The 22,491-nt window shown below is 36.9% G+C and overlaps 1 protein-coding gene across 3 annotated transcripts in view; it reads right to left on the reverse strand.

The window, feature by feature from the left end:
- LOC148131244 (uncharacterized) overlaps window positions 1-22,491 on the reverse strand; it is a 99,067-nt gene that overhangs the window by 21,555 nt on the left and 55,021 nt on the right. For all 3 annotated transcript variants that reach the window (XR_015748619.1, XR_015748620.1, XM_087960535.1), the window contains one exon: window positions 11,079-11,156. Coding sequence is in view for 1 of the 3 variants with exons in the window: in XM_087960535.1 (XP_087816661.1) it covers window positions 11,079-11,156 (78 nt within the window). In the remaining 2 variants the exon portion in view is untranslated. The remainder of the gene's footprint in view (window positions 1-11,078; window positions 11,157-22,491) is intronic.

Genomic DNA, 22,491 nt, shown 5'->3' on the forward strand with positions numbered 1-22,491 from the left:
GCTCAAATTCATTATATAAACTTATAAAAAGAAAATAAATTGCTCCAAGCCTTGGTTTGTTCACTCATGGTTAACTGAACAAGCCACAGCTGGTGGTATTCCCACAATGCAGTATGCCATAATCTGTAGCTCAGACACCACAAGACTGCTGGTGAAATATAGTGTGCTAACCCCAATCCTCCAGGAAAAAAATCATGATCTGTGACCATAACTAAAAGGTCACATGATCTTTGTTACAGCTTAGCAAATGAACATGGTGGGATGGGGGAAAATTAAGCACTGGGGAAGGAAGAAGGGGTGGATATTCTGATTTGTTTGTTTCTAGCATGCTACCAGGTAACACACATATCCTGTTTCTGTGTTGATGTATTTGGTGTTTGGTAGATTTTGGGTTGGTGTTGTGTTCTTATATTTGTACTCCCAAATTTCAAAGGGAGTGAAAGTGAGAAGTTCCCTGAAGAGTGGCTCCAGTATGAGTCCAAAAGGTCGGGAAACAAAACCTGTGGTTCCAGAGACCAACCAGATTGGATCCTGCAAGTGAAAATGATTTACACTCATTCGTGCACTATGTACTTAATTTAAGTTATACTTCTTTAGGTATAAATTACAAATGTAGCCACCATATTTAACATTTTACCTTTAGTTTTAGGTAAATTATTTCAACAGTCTAAAAGACTAGGCTCTTATTATTATATGTTACTCATTATATACTAGTAATAGTTACTAAGAGTGTGTAAGCAACCCTTGATTTACAACCATGATTGAGCCCAGAATTAATCATAACACATGCCAGTGGTTAAGCAGGTCAGCACCTTTTTTGTGATGGTCATTAAATGAACACATAAGTTGTTAAGCAAATCCATTGTCAGCAATGGGACTTTTTGCCAAAAATCGGAAGTCTGCTGCAGGCTGCTGCAAATAGCTGTAAATGTGAACCAGTTGCCAGGCATTCAAATGTGATCATGTGACCATGATGGGGTGACAGCGGTTGGAACTTAAATCGTGATAGTAAGTAGATTATGGTCTGCCATAATTTCATATAGCAATAGCACTAGAATGTAGATTTATATATTGCTCCTTAGTACTTCACAGCACTCTCTGGGTAGTTTATAGTGTTAGGATAATGCCCCCAACAATCTGGATCCTCATGTTACCAATGTCAGAAGGATGGAAGGCTGAGTGAACTTTGAGCCCCATCAGAATCGAACTCCAGGCTTTGCGCAGAGTTTGCCTGCAATATTGCATTCTAACCACTGCACCACCAGTTAAGTGATCAGTTGTAAGTTGGGGATCTAACTGAGACCTTGATTGTCATTATAATTATAATCATTGCATTATAATTGCGATGACAATTTTGTCACCAATTAGCAGGCCAACTAACAAAAGTATCGATTTTTACACTTGGCCATTGTCTAGTATGATTAGGATGGATTTTTGGATGGAGAGTCACTGTGTACATGTCAAGTAATGATGAATAACATTTGTTTGAAACCCAGGTCATTAAAGCAATGATTCCAACAAAAGTGAGAATTGTCAACAGCTGCAGTCCCTAAGGGAGCCCTCTTCCTTTCTTACTCGTTTTTATTCTTGCTGTCAACTAACTGCATCTGGTTTCTGTCTCATGCAGGTGAACATGGTTTTTTGAATCCTTGCTGATATATTATGTATGTATGTATGTATGTATGTATGTATGTATGTATGTATGTATGGTATTCAGCTTTATTCGGGTATTTTCCCACATCATTATAGTTGTGCTTTTAAAGTTGTAGCAACGTTTCGGCAGAATCTCATCTGCCATCATCAGGCTTCTGTATTGTGTTCGTCTGATGATGATCAGAAGCCTAATGATGGCAGATGAGATTCTGCCAAAACGTTGCTACAAATTTAAAAGCACAACTATAATGATGTGGGAAAATACCCGAACAAAGCTGAATACCATACATATAAATACCCGCGAAAACTTAAGATATATATATATACATATATATATATATACATATATACATATATACATATATACATATATACATATATACATATATACATATATACATATGTATGGCCTTCAGCTTTGTTCGGGTATTTTCCCACGTCATAGTAGTGGTGCTTTTAAAGTTGTAGCAACGTTTCAGCAGAATTTCATCTGCCATCTTCAGTGACGTGGGAAAATACCCGAACAAAGCTGAATGCCATATATGTAAGTACCCGCGAAAACTTAAGAAAATATATATATATATATACACACACACACATACACACACACACACACACACACATACATATATACATATATACATATATACATATATACATATACATATACATATTTATATACACACACACACACACACACACACACACACACACACACACACACATATATATATATATATATATATATATATATATATATATATATATATATACATACATACATACATACATACATACATACATACATATGTAGGTCTAGGTGTGTTTGGGTCTTTTCCCATGTAAGATTAAGTATCTTGGCAGCGTTTTGGCGAGGTCCCATTCGCCATCCTCAAGCTGGTGCTTTCGGCCGTGCCAGTGCAAGCAGTGTGTGATCGTGCTTGCACTGGCACGAGCCGAAAGCAGCAGCCTGAGGATGGCGAGTGGGACCTCGCCGAAACGTTGCCAAGATACTCTTAATCTTACATGGGAAAAGACCCAAACACACCTAGACCCACATACCTGTGAAATCCGTGAAAATCTATATATATATAAACAAATTATATATATATATGTTTTCTGAGGTTCTGAGTCTGGGTATTTGTATGTGGATCTTTGTTATTCAGGTTTTCTCCGCGTAAGATTGGAAGTATCAGGCAACGTTTCGATGAAGTCTCATTCATCATCTTCAGGCTGTCTTCAGCTCTGTGCTTCTCAGAGTGATGAGAAGCACAGAGCTGAAGACAGAAGCCTGAAGATGATGAATGAGACTTCATCGAAACGCTGCCTAGATACTTCCAATCTTACGCGGGAGAAAACCCGAATAAAGACCAATATATATATATATATATATATATATATATATATATATATATATATATATATATATATATATATAATGTAATACAGAATGATTATAAGCCCTTATTCTCCTTGTAGAATCTAGAGGCATCTTACGTGCATTGTATCGATGTTGTTTAAAGAGAAGAGAATGTGGGGTGTTCTTTTTTTAGTCCTCGTAGAAGAAGGTTTGACACAATTAAAAACAGATGCACAAATGGCTCCAGCACAGCATTTGTATTCTTGTAATCAACTCTATCTGGGTTGTAATCAACCCAGATCACATAACAAACCTTTACTCCCTTCCCTCCTACTATGACAACATTCTTTTCCTTTGCTCTCTCTTCCTTCCTCTTCCATTCCTCCATCTTACTTAGCCAAGAATACGCTCGTGAATTCAAATTGCTCTATTGGTGAATGGAATTTAAATGATTTAAAGAGAAGAAAAAGGAAAAAAAGTAGGCTGAAAAAAAAGTGCAACATCAGGGTTGTGTCAGAACTGGGACAATATAATTGTGGTATGGATTCCAATATGGGATTAAATTATCTAGTTTTTTTTTTTAATGTCAGCAGTTCAATGTGGTTGTTGGCATGAAGCCAAGATGGCACATTTGCTTCATTTTTGCTAAGATGGTTCAGATTCCACACAAGTTTAAATATGCAGAAACTACAGTTGCTGTAGGTGACACAGTGGCACTTCTGTGAGGCATAATTTTCCATGCAAATGTTATTTGACTATTAAATAAAAACTCTCCTGGAATATTTTGTTGTCTTTTTCTCTTTCTGTGAAGTTAAAGGTCACTTATTTTCATTCAGGTCTGTCTCATGAGAGCTTTTAATTTTTCTTTTTCTTTTAAGCCTCTCTTTTCATAGTCTTTCACACATCAAAGTTGTCTCTCTGAAAAGTGCACACCATTCAGTAATATATTTTGTAGCAACACAATAAAGCTGAGTTTTTCTGGGTAATTACCCACAGCCCCCTGTAGGACAAATTAGCATTCATGACTTGAATAATGCTTACTAGAAAGAGTTGAGTGGAATTTACTTAATCAGAATCACTGCTTTCTCATGGCTACTTTTTTTTTTTTAAAGAAATCTCCATTGTCTGCTAATAGAAAAAATGTTTTCCATGCAAGATTGACACTTACCTGGAAAATATTGTACTAAAAAATGAAGAAAAATAAATGTTGGTACCCATAAAGAAAGTTCTAAATTCTACATTAATATAATAATTATTACCATACCATAATCATCTTTATTAAAGTGATATCATTTCTATCATGTCTTCTCTTCTTTAAGTTAGTTTAGTTTGGTTGCTTATCTAAACAGCTGGCTTTTGGGAGTATAATGAAGAATCTTCATATACACCATGGTGGCGCAGCAGTTAGAATGTAGTGCAAGCAGTGTGATTCTGCCCATAGTCAGGACTTACAGTCACAAAAGATCCATAAGAGCAGGGGTGGGATTCAATTTTTTTAACAACCAGTTCTGTGGGCGTGGCTTAGTTGGTGGGCATGGCTTGGTCATGTGACTGGGTGGTCATGTTATTGGCTGGGCATGGCCAACTCAATATCACTCACATCGAGGCACCATCTCTTCACCTGGCCTCTCATGACTGTGGGGATGCTGCAACAGTTGTAAATGTGAAAAACAGTCATAAGTCACTTTTTTCAGTGCCATTGTAACTTTGAATAGTCACTCCACACAAGCAAAGTACCAGCAAAGGAGGGAGAAAAACTCCAGAGAAGTTCCAGAGACAGAAAGTCTAGTCCTGCCAAGAATGTAATAAGGGTTAATGGAGAGGCAGTTTCTGTAAGCAACACCAGAATGTTTCCTTCCTGCCTTCCTTGCAGGATTAAGCCAGTAATTTCTTCTAACAACTGGTTCTCTGAACTGCTTAGAATGTTAACAACTGGTTCTACCAAATAGGTGTGAACTGGTAGAATCCCACCCCTGCATAAGAGCCTTCCCATTGCCCATAAATGTAGATAATGTCTTTTCTCTAATCAAATAAGTTAATTTATCAATTTCATTGAAAAATCTGCACTAACCATTCCTCGAATCCTCTTCCACTCTTTTCCCAAGGCATTCCGTTACAATAAAATTCAGAAGTAGGTCAGATAGATTTCCCCCCCCCACCCAAAAAAAATGTCATTGAAGTGCAAAGAGGAAGAGGGAGAAGAGCAATCCAACATGCAAGATTGTATATATTTTATGGAGATTATAAACAATCTCCATAAAAATAGAACTACCTTTTCTACAGAGCTAACTTCCTGTTGTTCCTAATGAGGCTGATAAAATTCCATGAGGTTAATTTGAATATGTAAAAGAAAAGCAGGAATGTATAGAAGCAATTTACCCTTACAATAACATTGTCCATCTTCTTGATTGATGATCAGTTCAAACTGAAGAGGGTTATTTTTCTTTCCAAAATTCCAGGTAGCAGAGGCAAAACAGCAAATTAGGTTATAAGTATAAATATAATTATACATAGCTTATAATTTTAAGTATAATGTGGTCATCAAAGAGTGCTAAGCTAGGAAATTTCAAGGTATTCACTAGGTTTGAATTCCTGGACATGACTTTATTGTTCTTATACATACCTACTCATAAGTATACCATATTTAAATTAAAAGGTTTACTTTTAAATTCAAATATATTTTAATCATTTATATGTAGTGATATTATTTTAACTAATTTGAGACTATGAAAAAGGAAATACATCCACTGGTGGTTCAGGTTATTTTTCTGTTTGCCTGTACTTGTTCAAATATGTTACGAATTTGCTCATGGGGCTCTTTCCTTCTCAGAGTGAGTTATATATTTCCCCAAGACTGAACAAAGGCAATAAGTAGTAGCTTTCTACTACAGCAAATCGAACTGTGGTTTCATGATTTCCCAGAGAAATTCATAGCAATATGATAACTGCTGGATACAGCAGGAAATTATAGCAATGGCATGTGGGTCTTTCTGTTTTAAAGTATGACAAATGGTGGTAAAATTGTGCAAAGCAGTTTTCACAGGGTGTCTACCAGTCATCTCCACCCACCATGTTCTTTTACTTCAATTTAAAACTTAAAACTTCCATTATTTTAACTTCTGGTATACATTTAGCAAAAAATTATAATAATAATACCCATACTGGTATCTCTTTCAAAATTTAGATAATATTATATATATTGGAGGTTTGATATTTTAATCATCTTCAGACATAGGACAACGTGACAGTCACATTCTATCTGAAATCTGTTTGATTGTTCTTGTTCTATTGATACCAGGCTTACAAGTGCAATCCTAACAAGCCTGCTCAAGGAACTAAGTTGGAATTTATTTCTGGTTAAACTTGACATACTGTAGGTCTTCTGGCTCATGTAATTAGCAGGAACAGTCTGATATAAGAAGTCAGTGTGATTAGGCATCTATAAAAACCAATGTTCCATTCGAACTGTCACTCTTCTTTTTTACTGGTTTGCTCACTGATCTTCTACTCAAACCAGAAAGAAAAAGAACTCAGATAAATCTATATCATGAGAAGAAGCTGTCAGCATGCATCTGCTCATTGATTCTGTCTGGCCAAAGAACAAGTGGTACCAAGAGCAAAGGAGATGAATAACACTCACTGAGAAAAGGAACAAGAACTTCAGGAGACCCTGAGGGTATTGTGTCGGTCAGCACTCCTAAAATTTGAATTCAGAATCAACAGGTTTATCCATTCAACTGTGCAATGTATTTGTGGGATAATAAGTCTAAGTATCCACCTAAAATCAGAGTGGATTAAGTTCTAATATCTTTCCTGGTCCAATATAAATAATATACTTTCAGGGCTACAAAATTATTGCATTTAGCAGTTTCCAGTGAAACAGGTTTTGCTTTCTTTGTATATTCATGATAATGTCACATTTTGTGGAAGTTGGAAGCTGAAAGTGAAAGAAGAAGGGAAATCAGTTCCATTTAAACTGTCAAATTCAATATTTTTTCCAAACCAGGAATCAAATTAAAGTTTCCTCAACAACTGCCCAGCCTCTTCTTAAACTTGTTTAATGAAGGAGATCTTGATTGCTGTAGATAATTGACATTGGTTTCACACTGTCAAACAACTCTCGAGATTAGGAGTTTTCTTTTCATTTTTCATCCCACTGAAATTCTATCTTCCTGTAATTATTATATGTATGAATACATTCAAAAGCTTTAGAAAAGAGACCTAATATGTGTCATCTTCCCTCAGGTGACTGAAGAGTCCCTTGGATGTGGTGAGAGGAATAACACTGCCTAAATATGTGCTGCTGAGCAGAGACACTGTGAGGCAGGCTCAGTTGCTGGTTTTCCTTTCTTTGGATGGATTCTTAAGGTAAGACTCTGAAGAATAGCAGGAGAATGTAGGTCATTTGCCTTTGCATTTGGTAGACACAGAGTCTGTTCTGCAAGGTCTGATATAATTATTAGAAATTGGCTATTTTCAGTTGTCTACTGTATTTCTGGTTTAAGACACTGACCTCAAGAATCTAGAAATAGGAAACACATTCATGATAAGTATATTAGATTCTGATCACACAGAGACTAAATAATAAACAGCTGTTCTTCCTTTAACTTGACAACAAGTGGGAGATGATAATGTTTTTAACTATTGCTCAATTTGAAAGTTTTAGTAGGAAACCAATGACAAATAAACTGTTGTAACAGGTCATTTGCCTTTGCATTTGGTAGACACAGAGTCTGTTCTGCAAGGTCTGATATAATTATTAGAAATTGGCTATTTTCAGTTGTCTACTGTATTTCTGGTTTAAGACACTGACCTCAAGAATCTAGAAATAGGAAACACATTCATGATAAGTATATTAGATTCTGATCACACAGAGACTAAATAATAAACAGCTGTTCTTCTTTTAACTTGACAACAAGTGGGAGATGATAATGTTTTTAACTATTGCTCAATTTGAAAGTTTTAGTAGGAAACCAATGACAAATAAACTGTTGTAACAGGGCAGTTTGACAGTATGGTGTCCCCCTGCTGATAATAGACAATGAGATTATGTAGCTAATGTTTTGATGTCATGAAGCAATCCTTCTGGTTAGTGCTAATGAATTGTTTCTGTAACTTCTCACCATTGATGAACACATTACAAACTAGATGAACTATGAAATAAAACAATATTTGCTTTCTGCCCTATGATGAACACATCCTCTTTGCTGAAATGAGATTCTACAGTGGCTTAAAGCCAAAGTTAAAAAATTGCCATGAGCTAGAAATTAAAAAAAAATTGGCTAGAGATGTATGATTTATTTCTATATCTATAGAAATATTAATTCCTGCTGTATTATCCAAACTGGCATTAGTTGGGAATATATTTTCCAACGAAAGATACATTAGTGTGAAGAAATACTGTTTATTAAGAAGCTTTGACTGAGATCATTAACAAAAGTCTTCTCTACAATAAAATAATGTCATCTAACAGTGAAAAACATGCAGTTACGGAACATATTCATTCATACTACATATAAGAACCAAAGATGTGCAAATTAAATATGAATTAGGTATCTATACTTTTGTAGTTTGGAAATAGCTTTTATTGCCTTGTACTTTTTATATATTTCAATTAAAAGTTGTGGGTTAAATCCAGACAAAAAGACTTAGGAGGTCAAATCCTAAGCCATTTAGATATCTGGACATATCCAGTAATCCATATTTGTATGACATACATAATCTAGAAATATACTAAACATTAGATACACCAAATATAATAAGCAGTTGGCAATATCTGAAAGGGGCTTTTCCAAAAGGGAACTGAATTTTCTTGTTTCATTTCTCATCCAAGAAGCTTCTTCAGTTCTTCAGATGTACAGAAGTTTCTTGGATGAGAAATGACATAGTTTTAAAGGGAAAAAAAACCAAGAGTTACTTTTTGGAAAAGCACCATAGGGAAAACCATAAACTGGATGATTGAAATCTCTATAGACAGATGGCCATATATACCAAAAATGGCTGTTTTAATTCAGGGTTCAGAATTGTTATATTGAAATAGAAATTTGGACTTTGAAACATATTGTAGTTATCTCTTCATTATAAAACTGAAAAATTATCAAAAATCACTGTATAGTCATGAAGAAAATGTGCTCTGTGTCATTGCATGACATCCAGATGTACAACATTACAGTAATAATAAATATTTACCTCATTCATATGTGTCTGCATGAGGGAAGAGATGGCTTTATATATAATACAATAAATAAATAGGTGTCAAGTATGCCCTATGCTAAAAGATAATATAATATGCATTATTTATTTATGTATTTATTTATTTCCTGCCTTTAATATTTTTACAAATAACTTAAAAAGGCAAACATATCTAACACATATCTATCCTCCTATTTTTCCGATAACAACTGAATGAGTGGGTTGGATTGAGAGAGGGTGACTGGCCCAAGCTAGCTTTAATGGCCAAGATAGGACCTGAACTCACCATCTCCTTCTTTCTAGCCTGCGTGCATTAATCATTAGATCATACTGGTTCTCTTATATAAGAAATTATTCTTCTATATCACTGCTATTTTTATATTTGTGATTAATGTTGGATACAACTAATGGAAAAAATAAACAAGAACAATTTGACAAGGTAATCCAGTGGATCCTAATTGATCAAAGAATCCAGTGGATTCTAATTGATCTAATTGATCAACTAAAATAGGCTTCAAGACCAGTCTTTTAATACTGAATATTTAAAAACAAATGGGAAATGACGCTTGTCCTGAAACACTGCAATAATTAAGTAAGTCATCTAAGTAAGTTTGCCTTCCTGCATTTCAAAAGGCACAACTTCAGCATAAGATCTTGGTAAAATAAAACATCCCTAGAGCCATTTGTGGCATTTTGGAACAAAGATAAACATAGTCATAATTTATAAAGTAATGGTATTAATTAAATGACAGTATTATCTATCACATTGTTCCCTTTCTGGATAAGAAGCATTATGTATAAAAGAGTAGAGAAAAAGGAAAGCCACAGCAATCAAAGGTCCGAGATCAGAAAAGGATATAGAGCTTCCTCTAATTTATACCAACACTGTTCATTATTTCTTTCCATACCTTTTTTTTAATTTTTGCAAACTTACCTTATTTATTTCCACCGTGTTTATACATAATACAAATGATAGAACAAAAGAATGGAAGTGTCTGAGATATTTCATATCCCATCTACATGCTTTATGTATGAGGGGAATTTCTTAGGATTGAAAAGAAAGAGAATATTATTAGGAGTACAGAAACATCATTTTTCTTTAGAAGTATGAGTGCACTGCAAAAGAAGAGCTGAATAAAGACAAAAAAAGTCACACTCAAAAGTACATCAATGCTTTTAACAAGGGTAATTAGTAATGGCACACTAGTACAGCCCTTTCTCTGTTTCCCTTGCATGCCAAACTCTTTTCTAAGCTGAATTGGCCTCTGTGATATGTAGAATATCTTAGGAGAGAAATTAGACCTTCAGAATTCCTGACTGAAGTCTGGCATCTAGATTTTTCAAGTGTTTTGATATAGTTGCTAATTCTTGGTTTTCTCAGCCTTTTACAGTTGTATGTTTGTTGCAAAGGCTGCCAAATTTCACCTCCTTATCTTTTGTTCAGTATAAAGGAAAAGCACTGTTAGTGACATCCCTATGTAGTTACTTATATCTTTAGAATGTTTCTGAACACTTCAACTAGGCTATTTATATGTTGTTGCTTAAATCTCTGGGAGACTTAAAACAATGCATTTCTTGCACCTTCCACCACAAGTTTGCTGTAGAACACTTAACCAATTTTTTTTAAAATGTAAAGCCTACTCTGTTTGCATATAAAATACCGAGTCAGTAGCAGTTCATTTACTCAACAATGACAGAATATTGGCCCATAGGATTAAATGGTTTTTCATTTGACCTTCTCTTCTCATTCACTCATATTTTTCTGTTTAATTCAGAGGAGGTGGCATAGACTGATGTTCTCATCCATCAACCTCATTTAAGAGTCACTGTGGGAGAGATAAGTTGTTGCCTTTATCCCATCCTCATTCCTCACCATTTGAGTTGGTTTCCTTCAGGCTCCAATTTCCTGATCAATTCCTTCAAAGTAGTTGCCTGGGCTTCAGAATTCATGCTGTGAAACAAGAGTTTATATTTTACAAATGAGCCCACATTTTTCAGATTACAAAGAACATAGAGTGTTGCACATACTTAATGGAGATATTTTAATAAGTGTTTGACCTATATTCTCCTCAGCTATGTTCAAAGACTTAAAAAAAAATTCCCCCCAAATAAATCCCATAACATGGATTATGAAAATCAAAAAGGCAAAATATTGTTCATGCCTCTCTGAACCATTATGGAAATTGTATAACCCTTGCCGTAAAAATACATTACCAAGCCAAGTCATAGACTTTTAATGCTAGCTACCATGACAATAAATAAAGAAAAAATACACACACACACACACATGCATATGCACACACACATATATACACACACACATATATACACATACACACACACACACACACATATATATATATATACAAACATATATATATATACATATATATACATATATATACATACATACATATACATATACACATACACATACATCACATCACACACACATACACACACACACACACACACACACATATATATATATATATATATATATATATATATATATATATATATACACATACATACATACATACATACATACATACATACATATACACACACAAAATATATATATAATGTTTTCTTAAGTTTTCACGGGTACTTACATGTATGGTATTCAGCTTTGTTCAGGTATTTTCCTACCATACATGTAAGTACCTGCGAAAACTTAAGAAAACAAATATATGTGTGTGTGTGTGTGTGTGTGTGTGTGTGTGTGTTTTCTTAAGTTTTCGCGGGTACTTACATGTATGGTATTCGGCTTGGTTCGGGTATTTTCCCACGTCATTGTAGTTGTTCTTTTAAAGTTGTAGCAACGTTTCAGCAGAATCTCATCTGCCATCATCAGGCTTCTGTATTGTGTCCGTCTATGGGTCAGACTTTTACAGTGGTTTCAGATTTAAATTTGGGGCAGCCTATTGCTGTGCCAGAATGGTTTTTTCTTCATCCTGATTGGTTGGGAGTCTTGGTCTGTGTTTATTGGTCTCGGAGTTTGCTGTGTTCTGCTTGATTGGTGTCTCTAATATCTTCTGTCTGTTTTTTGGCTCTTTTTGTATCTTGATTGGCTGGCAGCATTGTGTTACTTTATTGGAGGCCTTTAGTGCAGCTTGGCTTCGGGTAAATGGACGGCTATCATTAGTTAGGAAGCTGGGTTTCATCTGGGTGCCTGGTTGGGGTGTGTTTGAGCTGGAGGTATCAGGGGGAATCTGTTTGTGCCCAGGTGTTTGCCTGGCTTGTGGTGTGGAGATTTTTTTGTTTGTGAGTGCAGGCTTCCAAATGATTGACAGCCTGGTGGAATAATCTCTTCTATTCATGCTTTCTGGACTTTTTCAATCTCTATGGCTTCTCTGATGACTCTGTGGCTAGGGTTTTCCATAGTGGCCAGGGTTTTGGTGCCATTGAAGTTGATGCTATGACCTGTGGCTTCCATGTGTTGGACTAGTGAGGAAGTGTGTTCCAGCTTTTTGACTGCATTTTTGTGTTCATCCAGGCGGGTACTTATTCTTCTATTGGTCTGTCCAATGTATGTGGCTGGGCATGATGCACAGGGGACTTCTTATATGCCTTGGTTTTCCAGGTCAATTTTATCTTTGGGGTTGCTAAGGATGGCTGCTATTTTTCTGTCTGTTTTGAAGGCAGTCCTGATGTGATGTCTTTGTAGTACCTTACTAATTTTGTCTGTAGTACCTCTTATGTAGGGCAGGACAGCTGTTCCATAGGTCTGTTCATCTTCTGGGTTTCTATTATGTTTCAGTGTGTTTTTGTGGATCAAGCTGGTGATTTTGCTTTTGTGGAAGCCGTTGGCTGTCAGTACTTTAGTCAGGGTGCATAGTTCAGTCTTAATGTGTGTCTTGTCTGCCAGGCGTTTGGTTCTGGTAATTAGTGTTTTAGCCACAGAGTTTATCTGTGCTGGGTGGTGGTGGGATTGGGCGTTGAGGTAGCGGTTAGTGTGTGTTTTCTTCTGGTATACGGTGTGTCCTAGTGTGCCATCTGTTTTTTTTGTAGATTAGTACGTCTAGGAATGGTAGTTGTTTGTTTGTTTCCGTTTCCATGGTGAACTTGATTTTGGGGTGTGTGCTGTTTAGGTGTGTTAGGAAATTGTTTAGGTTTTCTTGTCCATGGGGCCAAATCACAAATGTGTCATCGATGTATCTTAACCATAGTTTGGGTTTGTGGGTGGCATTGGCCAGGGCTCTGGATTCAAATTCTTCCATGAACAGGTTTGCAATGACGGGTGACAGTGGTGATCCCATAGGGGCTCCTTCAATTTGTTTGTATCTTTGTCCTTTGTATATGAAATATGTGTTGGCTAAGCAGTGTTCTGTTAGTTCCATGAGGTGTTTAGCTGGTTGGTATTTATTTTTGATGATTTCAAGGGTCTCTTTTATCGGGACTTGAGTGAATAGTGAAACCACGTCAAAACTTACAAGCAGATCTTCTTGCTCCACATGTAGATCTTTGATCATTTCCAAGAAGTGGTATGAGTTTTGTACATGTGAAGCTGCTGTTTCAGCATGGGGCTGTAGCTGTTTTGCTAAGTGTTTAGCTAGGTTTTGTAGTGGTGATCCAGTGGAGCTGACTATGGGTCTGAGAGGTATGCCTTCTTTGTGTATTTTTGGGAGGCCGTATAGTTTGGGGCATCTGGAAGATTTTTCTCTTGGGATGATCATCTGTTGGATCTCTTTGCTCATGTGGCTGGTTATAATTTTCTTCTTGGTTAATTTTTCCAGATATGTGGTTGGGTCTGTGTTTATGGGTTTGTATGTGAAGTCTTGGAGTAGGTCTGTCAATTTTGTTTCGTAGTCTTTTCTGTCCATTACTACAGTGGCATTCCCTTTGTCTGCTGGGAGGATGATTATGCTGCTATCTCTTTTCAGGGTTTGTAGCGCTTTAATTTCATTTTTTTGCAAGTTGCTTTTGGGTGGTTTGCTTGTGCATAGGATGTTGGTAACTTGGTGTCTTATTTTATCAGCTTCATCTGTATTTAATTTAGTTAGGCTGGATTCTACTGCACATATGATGGATTCTGTGGGGATTTTTTGGGGTGCTATAGCATAATTGAATCCTTTGGTTAGGACATCTGTTTCTGTTTTGGTGAGTTCTCTGTTGGAAACGTTGTGCACTAATTGTTTCAGGTGTTGTTGTGAGTTGTTGGGGGTTTTCTTGTCATGTTCTAATTTCTTTAATTTTTTCAATAATTTTTCCTGTTTGCATTTGTTCGGGTATTTTTCCACGTCATTATAGTTGTGCTTTTAAAGTTGTAGCAACATTTTCGGCAGAATCTCATCTGCAATCATCAGGCTTCTGTATAGTGTTCGTCTGTGAGTCAAGCTTTTACAGCCATTTCTGTTTTAAATTTGGTGCTAGCCCACGCTTTAATTCGAATGGTTTTTCTTCATCCTGATTGGTTGGGAGTCTTGGTCTGTGTTTATTGGTCTTGGAGTTTGCTGTGTTCTGCTTGATTGGTGTTTCTAATATCTTCTGTCTGTTTTGTAGCTTTTTTTATCTTGATTGGCTGGCAACATTGTGTTTCCTGTATTGGAGGCTTTTAGTGTGACTTGGCTCCGAGTAAATGGACGGTTATCATTTATTAGGAAGCTAGGTTTCATCTGGGTGCCTGGTTGGGGTGTGTTTGAGCTGGAGGTATTAGGAGAGTCTGTTTGTGCCCAGGTGTTTGGCTGGCTTGTGGTGTGGAGATTTTTTGTTTGAGAGTGCAGGCTTCCAGATAATTGAAGAAAAAAACATTCTGGCACAGCAGTTGGCTAGCACCAAATTTAAAACAGAAACGGCTATGAAAGTCTGACTCACAGGCGAACACTATACAGAAGCCTGATGATGGCACATGAGATTCTGCTGAAACGTTGCTACAACTTTAAAAGCACAACTATAATGACGTGGGAAAATACTCAAACAAAGCTGAATACCATACACACACACACACACACACACACACACACACACACACACACACACCATGACATGCTAATGCAAATTATGGTTTTTCATACCCTGACATCAGATGGCAGTATATGGAACATGGGATTTGTAGTATGTCATTATGAAATACATTTCATCCCTTCTCCCTCTTGTGAGCTAATTGCTTGAATCTAATATGTCTTATACAGTAATAATAATAAAGGTCAACACTATTGCAGCATCTCCTTGTTCATGTGATCAAAATTCAGATGCTTGGCAACTGTCTCATATTTATGATGATTGCAGTGTCTTGGGGCTCTTGTGATCCCCTTTTGCGAACTTCTGACAAGCAAAGCCAATGGGGAAGCTGGATTCACTTAATAACTCACTAAATTAACAACTGCAGTGATTCATTGAACAACTGTGGCAAAAAAGGCATAAAATGGGACAAAATTCTCCTAACAAATCACTCAGTTAGCAATAGAAATTTGGGGTTCATCTGGGGGTCATTAGTTGAAGACTACCTGTACTTGGGAGGTGTCAGTTAAACAATATATTATAAGAAAAGAGAGATCTATCAAGTCAAAAAAACTATCGATGGACTTAATGAGCATGTCAAGGAAGCTTTGCAGGAGTAAAAAAAAAATTGAAAATGAAATGTGTTCTAAATAATGCAGAAATAATTAAATATAAACTTAGACTAAGTAAATTGATATAGTGAATAAGGGATTCAGTAAAAGGATACTGAAGACCATATGGCTTAGACCAACAATGAAACAGACAGAGCCTGAGAAATTGGCTATGTATACATGGACAGTTTGCATGGGAGCGGTGGGGGAGGGCGCTAAGGAGATTACAGAGAAATGAAATATTTCCTTTTACTATAGAAAATATACAGTGCACATATCTGTTTCTAAACTGTTATTTTTGGGAAGGATATCTAATGAGCTAAAGGGAGAAATGAATACCTAAATCTTATTAACAGATTAACAATTGATAAATAACTTTACCAAGAATTCTTAAAGTATTCAAAAAATGAAACTGCTGATTGTATGCATATTTTAAAATATAGGATGTAAAATAGGATAAAATATAGGATATATTAACTATATCAGACCGTTAAAATATGCTTGTAAGGGGACTGCAAATCTTATGAAATATTTTACAAAGAGAACTGTTGGATTATCCTGAAAATTACAGGCTTTTAATTCAAAGTCTGTACAGTCTAAATGGACTGAAAGCATTATTAAAGACAGAAATTATCATTCATATAGAAAGATAAATCCAGCTAAGATGAATCAACACACCTCTTAAAGTTTTCTAAGAAGCGATTGAAAGGTGTTAGTGAGGATGTGAATATGTATGAATATGAATGATCCCGTAATAACATTTATATAGATTTTTGACAAAGTCTCTGACTGAAGATTCCCAGGCAAACTTAACATTCATCAAGCCAGGAATGATTTTCTTATGGATCAGTAACTGAGTAAAGAAAATAAACCAGAATGTAGGACTAAATGAACATTTCTTATTATAAAGATATATATATGTATTGGGACTAATGCTTTCTATCATGTTTACATACGATTATAACCTAATTCTAATGTTAAATCACTACAATTTATGTACCTGGGGTTGACTTGAAGACCACTGGAAAAGTTCAGCTGGTCCAAAATACATCAGCTTGATGGGTACTGGCTCTTCTTAATGCTGCCCTAGTACATCATTGCTTTGGGAGGTGATCCGGCACTATGATTCTAAGTACAATTAAAGGTGCTGGTCTCTACCTTTGAACATTTAATAGCTTAGGGTCAGTTCCTGTAAAAGTGTGTGTCCAGGAAGAATCATGTACCTACAGGAAGGGAAAGTGTTTAGCTATTGCTTCCTGGAACAGAAAGGTGGAATGTCACATTAACAGGAAATTGACTTAGGCCAAGACTTAGTAGCCTGCATCGCCTACTGCAGGGATCCCCAACCCCTAATCGATGAACCAATACTGGTCACAGGCCATTGGGAACTGGGCTGCACAAGCAGTGGGAAAGTGTGCGGAGCTCCATTTTCACATGTTGGGGACCACTTCCCTACTGAAGATCTTCCTGCAGTAGCAGACTGTCTATTCCAGACATGTTTTCCTCAAACTGTTTTGTCACTTTTGTCCACTTCAACCATTAATCATGTGGGACATGGAAGGTACAAGCCTGATGCCCAGCTGCACAAAAAAATGAAGCTGCCATGGGTTTAATTGGCTATGCCTCTGCCAGACTAAATTAGAGTAACAACCAAGGCAGGGGTGGGATTTTACAGGTTCTCAGCTATTTGCTAGAACCGGTTGTTAACATTCTAAGCAGTTTGGAGAACCGGTTGTTAGAAGAAATTACTGGCCTAATCCTGTAAGGAAGGGAGGTAGGAAACATTCTGGTGTTGCTTACAGAAACTGCCTCTCCATTAACCCTTATTACATTCTTGGCAGGACTAGACTTCCTGTCTCTGGAACTTCTCTGGAGTTTTTTTTCCCTCCTTTGCTGGTACTTTGCTTGTGTGGAGTGACCATTCAAAGTTACAGTGGCACTGAAAAAAGTGACTTATGACCATTTTTCACACTTATGACTGTTGCAGCATCCCCACAGTCACGAGAGGCCAGGCAAGGGGATGCGTGCCTTGATGTGAGTGATGTTGAGTTGGCCATGCCCAGCCAGTCACATTACCACCAAGCCATGCCCACCAACTAAGCCATGCCCACAGAACCGGTTGTTTAAAAAAATGAATACCACCCCTGAACCAAGGGTGTCTTTTCCAACCTTAGCTCCATGCTATCATGACCGTGGGTATTTCCTGAATGTCCAGTCTTTGATACCAGTACCAGTACCAGACAAGCTAATTACATTTTTGTGGCATTCAAATGCCTGGGCTGTTTTTCATTTACCCATTTGTCATTCAAATACTTTCAGGAAAGAGCTTGCTCTCCTAAAGGCATTGTTGGAATGTGAATACACTTGGAAATGCCAAGGCCCAGCTTCTCTTTTCCTGTAACTGCTTATAACTCAAAGTAAGCACTTGTAACTCAATTCTACATATATGCTGACACTAGAACAGGGCAGATTAGAGTTAAGCAGCCACAAATTCAGGCTGGGAACAGCCTTAATGTTAATCAAAAATGTGAGCAATGTGTACAGTTAGTCCTTGACATACAACCTGTCACTAACTGACTGTTTGAAGTTACGACAGACACTTCCCCCAAAACTACTTACAGCCCAATTTTGAAATTACAATTGCTTTAGCTCTCCCATCCTATGGTCACATGATTGCATTTTAGATGCTTCTCAACCAACTTTATAACTCTTTTCAGCATTCCATAATCACATGACCACAATTTTGTTGGTTTTTGCTAGTTTCTAGCATTTACTACTGGTTTCTAGAAAAAACACCCATTGGATAAAATGGATTCACTTAATTGCTGCGGCAATCGTTAACAACCAGCACAAAAATCAGATATGGTCACATTGTGATTCACTTAACAACACTTATGACCATAGTTCTGGGCTCAATTACAGTCAAAAGTTGAGCACTGCTATACCTGTATGGAGTAAGATGAAGAATTCTAGATTAGCACTATATCTTCATTAATAACATAAATAAGTCAAGCTTGTACTCAAATTCCAATGAATTTCCCAGGTTTAAGCAGCCATACTGATCTACAGATCCAGTTTTGGAAACTAGACCATTTCAGTCATTGACTCTAACACTGCTCATAAGTTAATTATGGAAAACAAGAAAGTCCCTCAGCTATAGTTGGTATGACAGAACAACAGGGCCCAGTGTAGATAAATTACATTAGTAATAAGTACAAATATATACAAAATAAATAGCCTTATCTATTCTGCTTGTGAAATATCTGTGTTCTGACCCAAACCTGGTTCCAAGAGAGCAAACACAAGACAAAGGCAGCAGTATAACCTTTTTATGTTTAAGATAAGAATCCTGTTTCTTCACAGATAAAAGGCTGCTTCTAGCCAATTAGCTCCAACAAGAAAGAGCCTTGCCAAGTTTTTTCAAGTCTGACAAAAAACGACAGATAAGAAATAGTTTACAAGAGTCTTCAAATAGCAACAGTAATGTCCATGAAGCTGAGTTCAAAACTTCTTTGCCTTCTGCAAAGAAGGTTAGTTTCACAGCTGGCTTTTATTTTCTTGAAGGAGGGTCCATTACTTTGCAGCCTTACTCTCAAGTCGCCCGTGCTGTTGTAATTGTTCTTTCCTCCGAGCAATCCTTCATGCATGCACACTTGGCACAGGCTCCTCAGGAACCTCCTCATCACTGCTGCTCCTCAATCTCTGATGGCAGCAGTCCACTCCCTAATGGCCCTGGCCCCTAATCTGAGTCCTCGCTCTCCTCAGCCATCTGCACCTGCTGCCGGCTAACCACAACACTCTGAAGGTTTAGGGCAAAGCTGTCGAACCCCGGCCTTTGGGCTGGATGTGTCATGTGCTAGCCATCCCTATGCCTGGTTTAGCAAAGGGGGGAAAGTCCTAATACGTCACATGACGCCATGAGTTTCACACCCCTGATGTAGGGGATCAATGTTCTTTTTTTAAAAAATGAAACCTAAAAAATGTAATGAAAATAGAATTGCGGGCATTCAGAACAAAATGTTACATAGAAAAAAATAAGGTATGCTTTACATCATTAATTTTAGTCACTTTACAATGCTGTATCACAGCAAGGTTTTCTCACATAATCCTGTTCTGAAACATAATATAAAAGGACATAGGGTTCTAATTTTTAACAAAGGTGCCTGCCTATTTTAACACCACATTTGAAAATTAATGTACTATAAGCTGTGCTTTTAAATATCCTGCTGCATTAGTGTATTATTCAGTTTATATGAATACATTTGAAACACACCAGAATTAATGTTATCATAAATTGTTATCAAGGATGTGGATTACTTACAGTTGAATTATCCTTAATTCTAACTTGCAGGTGCCACAACTGCTTGGCTTTTAATGACAGGTGAGGCTAGGTCCAGGGGCTCCTTCAGTCAATAAGATTTCTGTGTCATCAACTTCTACCCCTCCTATCTCAGGCTGTTGGCTTCTGGCTAACTGAAAGCAATTCTTGTTTAAGCATTCGTCTCATGGAGTATCTTTAGCAAGATTTATTGAGAAGGAATAGGGTTACAAGTATTGTAACAACTGAACTATTTCCTACCTACAACTAATATATCCCAGAGAACAATATGGCAGAGCCTTTCTCACTTTCTTTGTCATTGTCTCCATGAACTGGAAGGTCTTTTCACTCATGATGAAAGAACTTGCAGCTGTTTGTTACAAGATTCCTAAATCTTGTATCAGTCTGGGAATTATCATGGTACCTTACTTTTTGGTTATTTCAAGGCAGTAACATGACTTGGTCTACTTTTTTACATTGCCATGCATACAACATTGGGTATGTTGCAGTTACAGGTAGTCCTCGACTTACAACAGTCAATTTAGTGTTTAACTGTTCAAAGTTAAAATAGCACTGAAAAAAGTGACTTATGACCATTTTTCATCCTGTTGCAGCATTCCCATAGACATATGTTCAAAATTAAATTGCTTAGCAACCAGCATGTATTTTTCATGGTTGCAATGTCCTGGAGTCATGTGATCACTTTTGGTAACAAGCAAAAGTCAGTGGGAAGCCAGTTCACTTAACAACTGTGATACTAACTAAACAACTGCAGTGATTTATTTAACAACTCCAGCAAGAAAGGTCATAAAATGGGGCAAAACTCACTTAGCAACAGAAAATCTGGGTTCAATTGTGGTCATAATTCAAGACCTACCTGCATTGGGTGAGTGGATGGGTGTCCTGATAAACAACAGGGAAATGACTTTACCCAGGTGGTATATTCTAATAGATATCAGACTGTCAATGTCTTGCTTTGCTCTTGTGACTCATGTAGTCACTTTTTAAGCATTATAATGTTTATTTCAGTAAGCAGCAGGACCTCAAGAACCAAAGTGATGAATAAATAAGCATGACACCTTAAAGTAGAGATGAATTTCAAATGACCTGTCCTGCAGCTTCTGAGTCAGTCCACATTCATGGTGCCACAGTGAAACTGTCTAGTTGCCTCTGTTGCAATAAAGGTTGAATCGCCAGTTGACTTCTTAAAGAAAGGTGTTAAAAGGAAGGTGTGCTAACTTGTCCTTTGCCTCAGGTAGCAACATATGCTGAGTAAAAGCTGGCTATAGTAGCATACATGGCAGTGCTAGCTATAATGGCACTCATAGAACAAAGGCTCTAGGATGGTACAGGGAAATCTGCTGAATCCTCCATTTTAGTTTCACAGAATTCCCCTGAGTAATTCTATGTCAGGGATGTTGTAGAAAATTACATTTAATTGCCTGATGGGACCAATTGGGCTTGGCTAAATGGTTTGTTTTCCTAATTGGTGGATGGGATTGAGACTGTACAATGCAAACAATAAAGTCAAAACTTACAAAAAATGAATGTGTTATCCATCTTTTAACATTACCCAAGCAATACAGAATATTGCTAAATTTATTTAATCTCTTTTTATTCTATTTTTCTTTTAGGAGTGCTCTAAGGTACTTTATGCTTAACTATGTGATATTCTGAAATCTGAATAGTCATGATGGTTTGTGATTCTTATTTTTGTACAACATGATTGGTTACTGTTAACTTAAACATGGTTTATAGAATGGACCTAGTTTTTTTGCTTTGTCTGAAAGAATGGTTTCACACCACAAACTGTGTTTGATTGGTTTGTGTGCCATATGAACACAGCTGTAGAGATTTGTGGCTCTGTAGGCCTTTGCTGTCTGGTTTTGTGTGTGTGTGTGTGATTATGTTGTATGTACAAATTTGGATTCTGTTACCATTGTAGTTCAACAGGAAGATGATTCAAGTGAGGCTAGTTGAAGAATAAAATTCCAATCTCAATTTTACCATCTAAATCAGGGGACCCCAACTCCTGATCCATGGACCAATACCAGTCCGTGGTTTATAGGGAACTAGGCCATGCAAGTGGCAGGCAAGTGCACAAAGCTTCATTTGCACATGCGTGGATCTAGGTTGCTTTTGAAACCATCTCCTCCTCCTCCCCCCACTCTTGTTGCCAGTTCATGGAGATAGAAAGACTTGGGACTGCTGATTGAAGCAATAGTAGCACTTTCTCTATTTTGAATGTACTAGCCTCTTTCATTTATTTTAAAGATTGATTGGGAATGTAGCACTTGTTCCCTCTATGATGAAACAACAGTTTAGAAAACTGCATTCTTCTGAGAGCATGTGGGCAATTTCCAAATATATATATCAAGCAATTTCCAATCCCATATATCAAACCCAGAAGCCCT

Source organism: Notechis scutatus, chromosome 3 (genome assembly GCF_049901735.1).
Source record: "Notechis scutatus isolate UNSWTSFEM ecotype Mainland chromosome 3, rNotScu1.2, whole genome shotgun sequence".
Taxonomy (NCBI): domain Eukaryota; kingdom Metazoa; phylum Chordata; class Lepidosauria; order Squamata; family Elapidae; genus Notechis; species Notechis scutatus.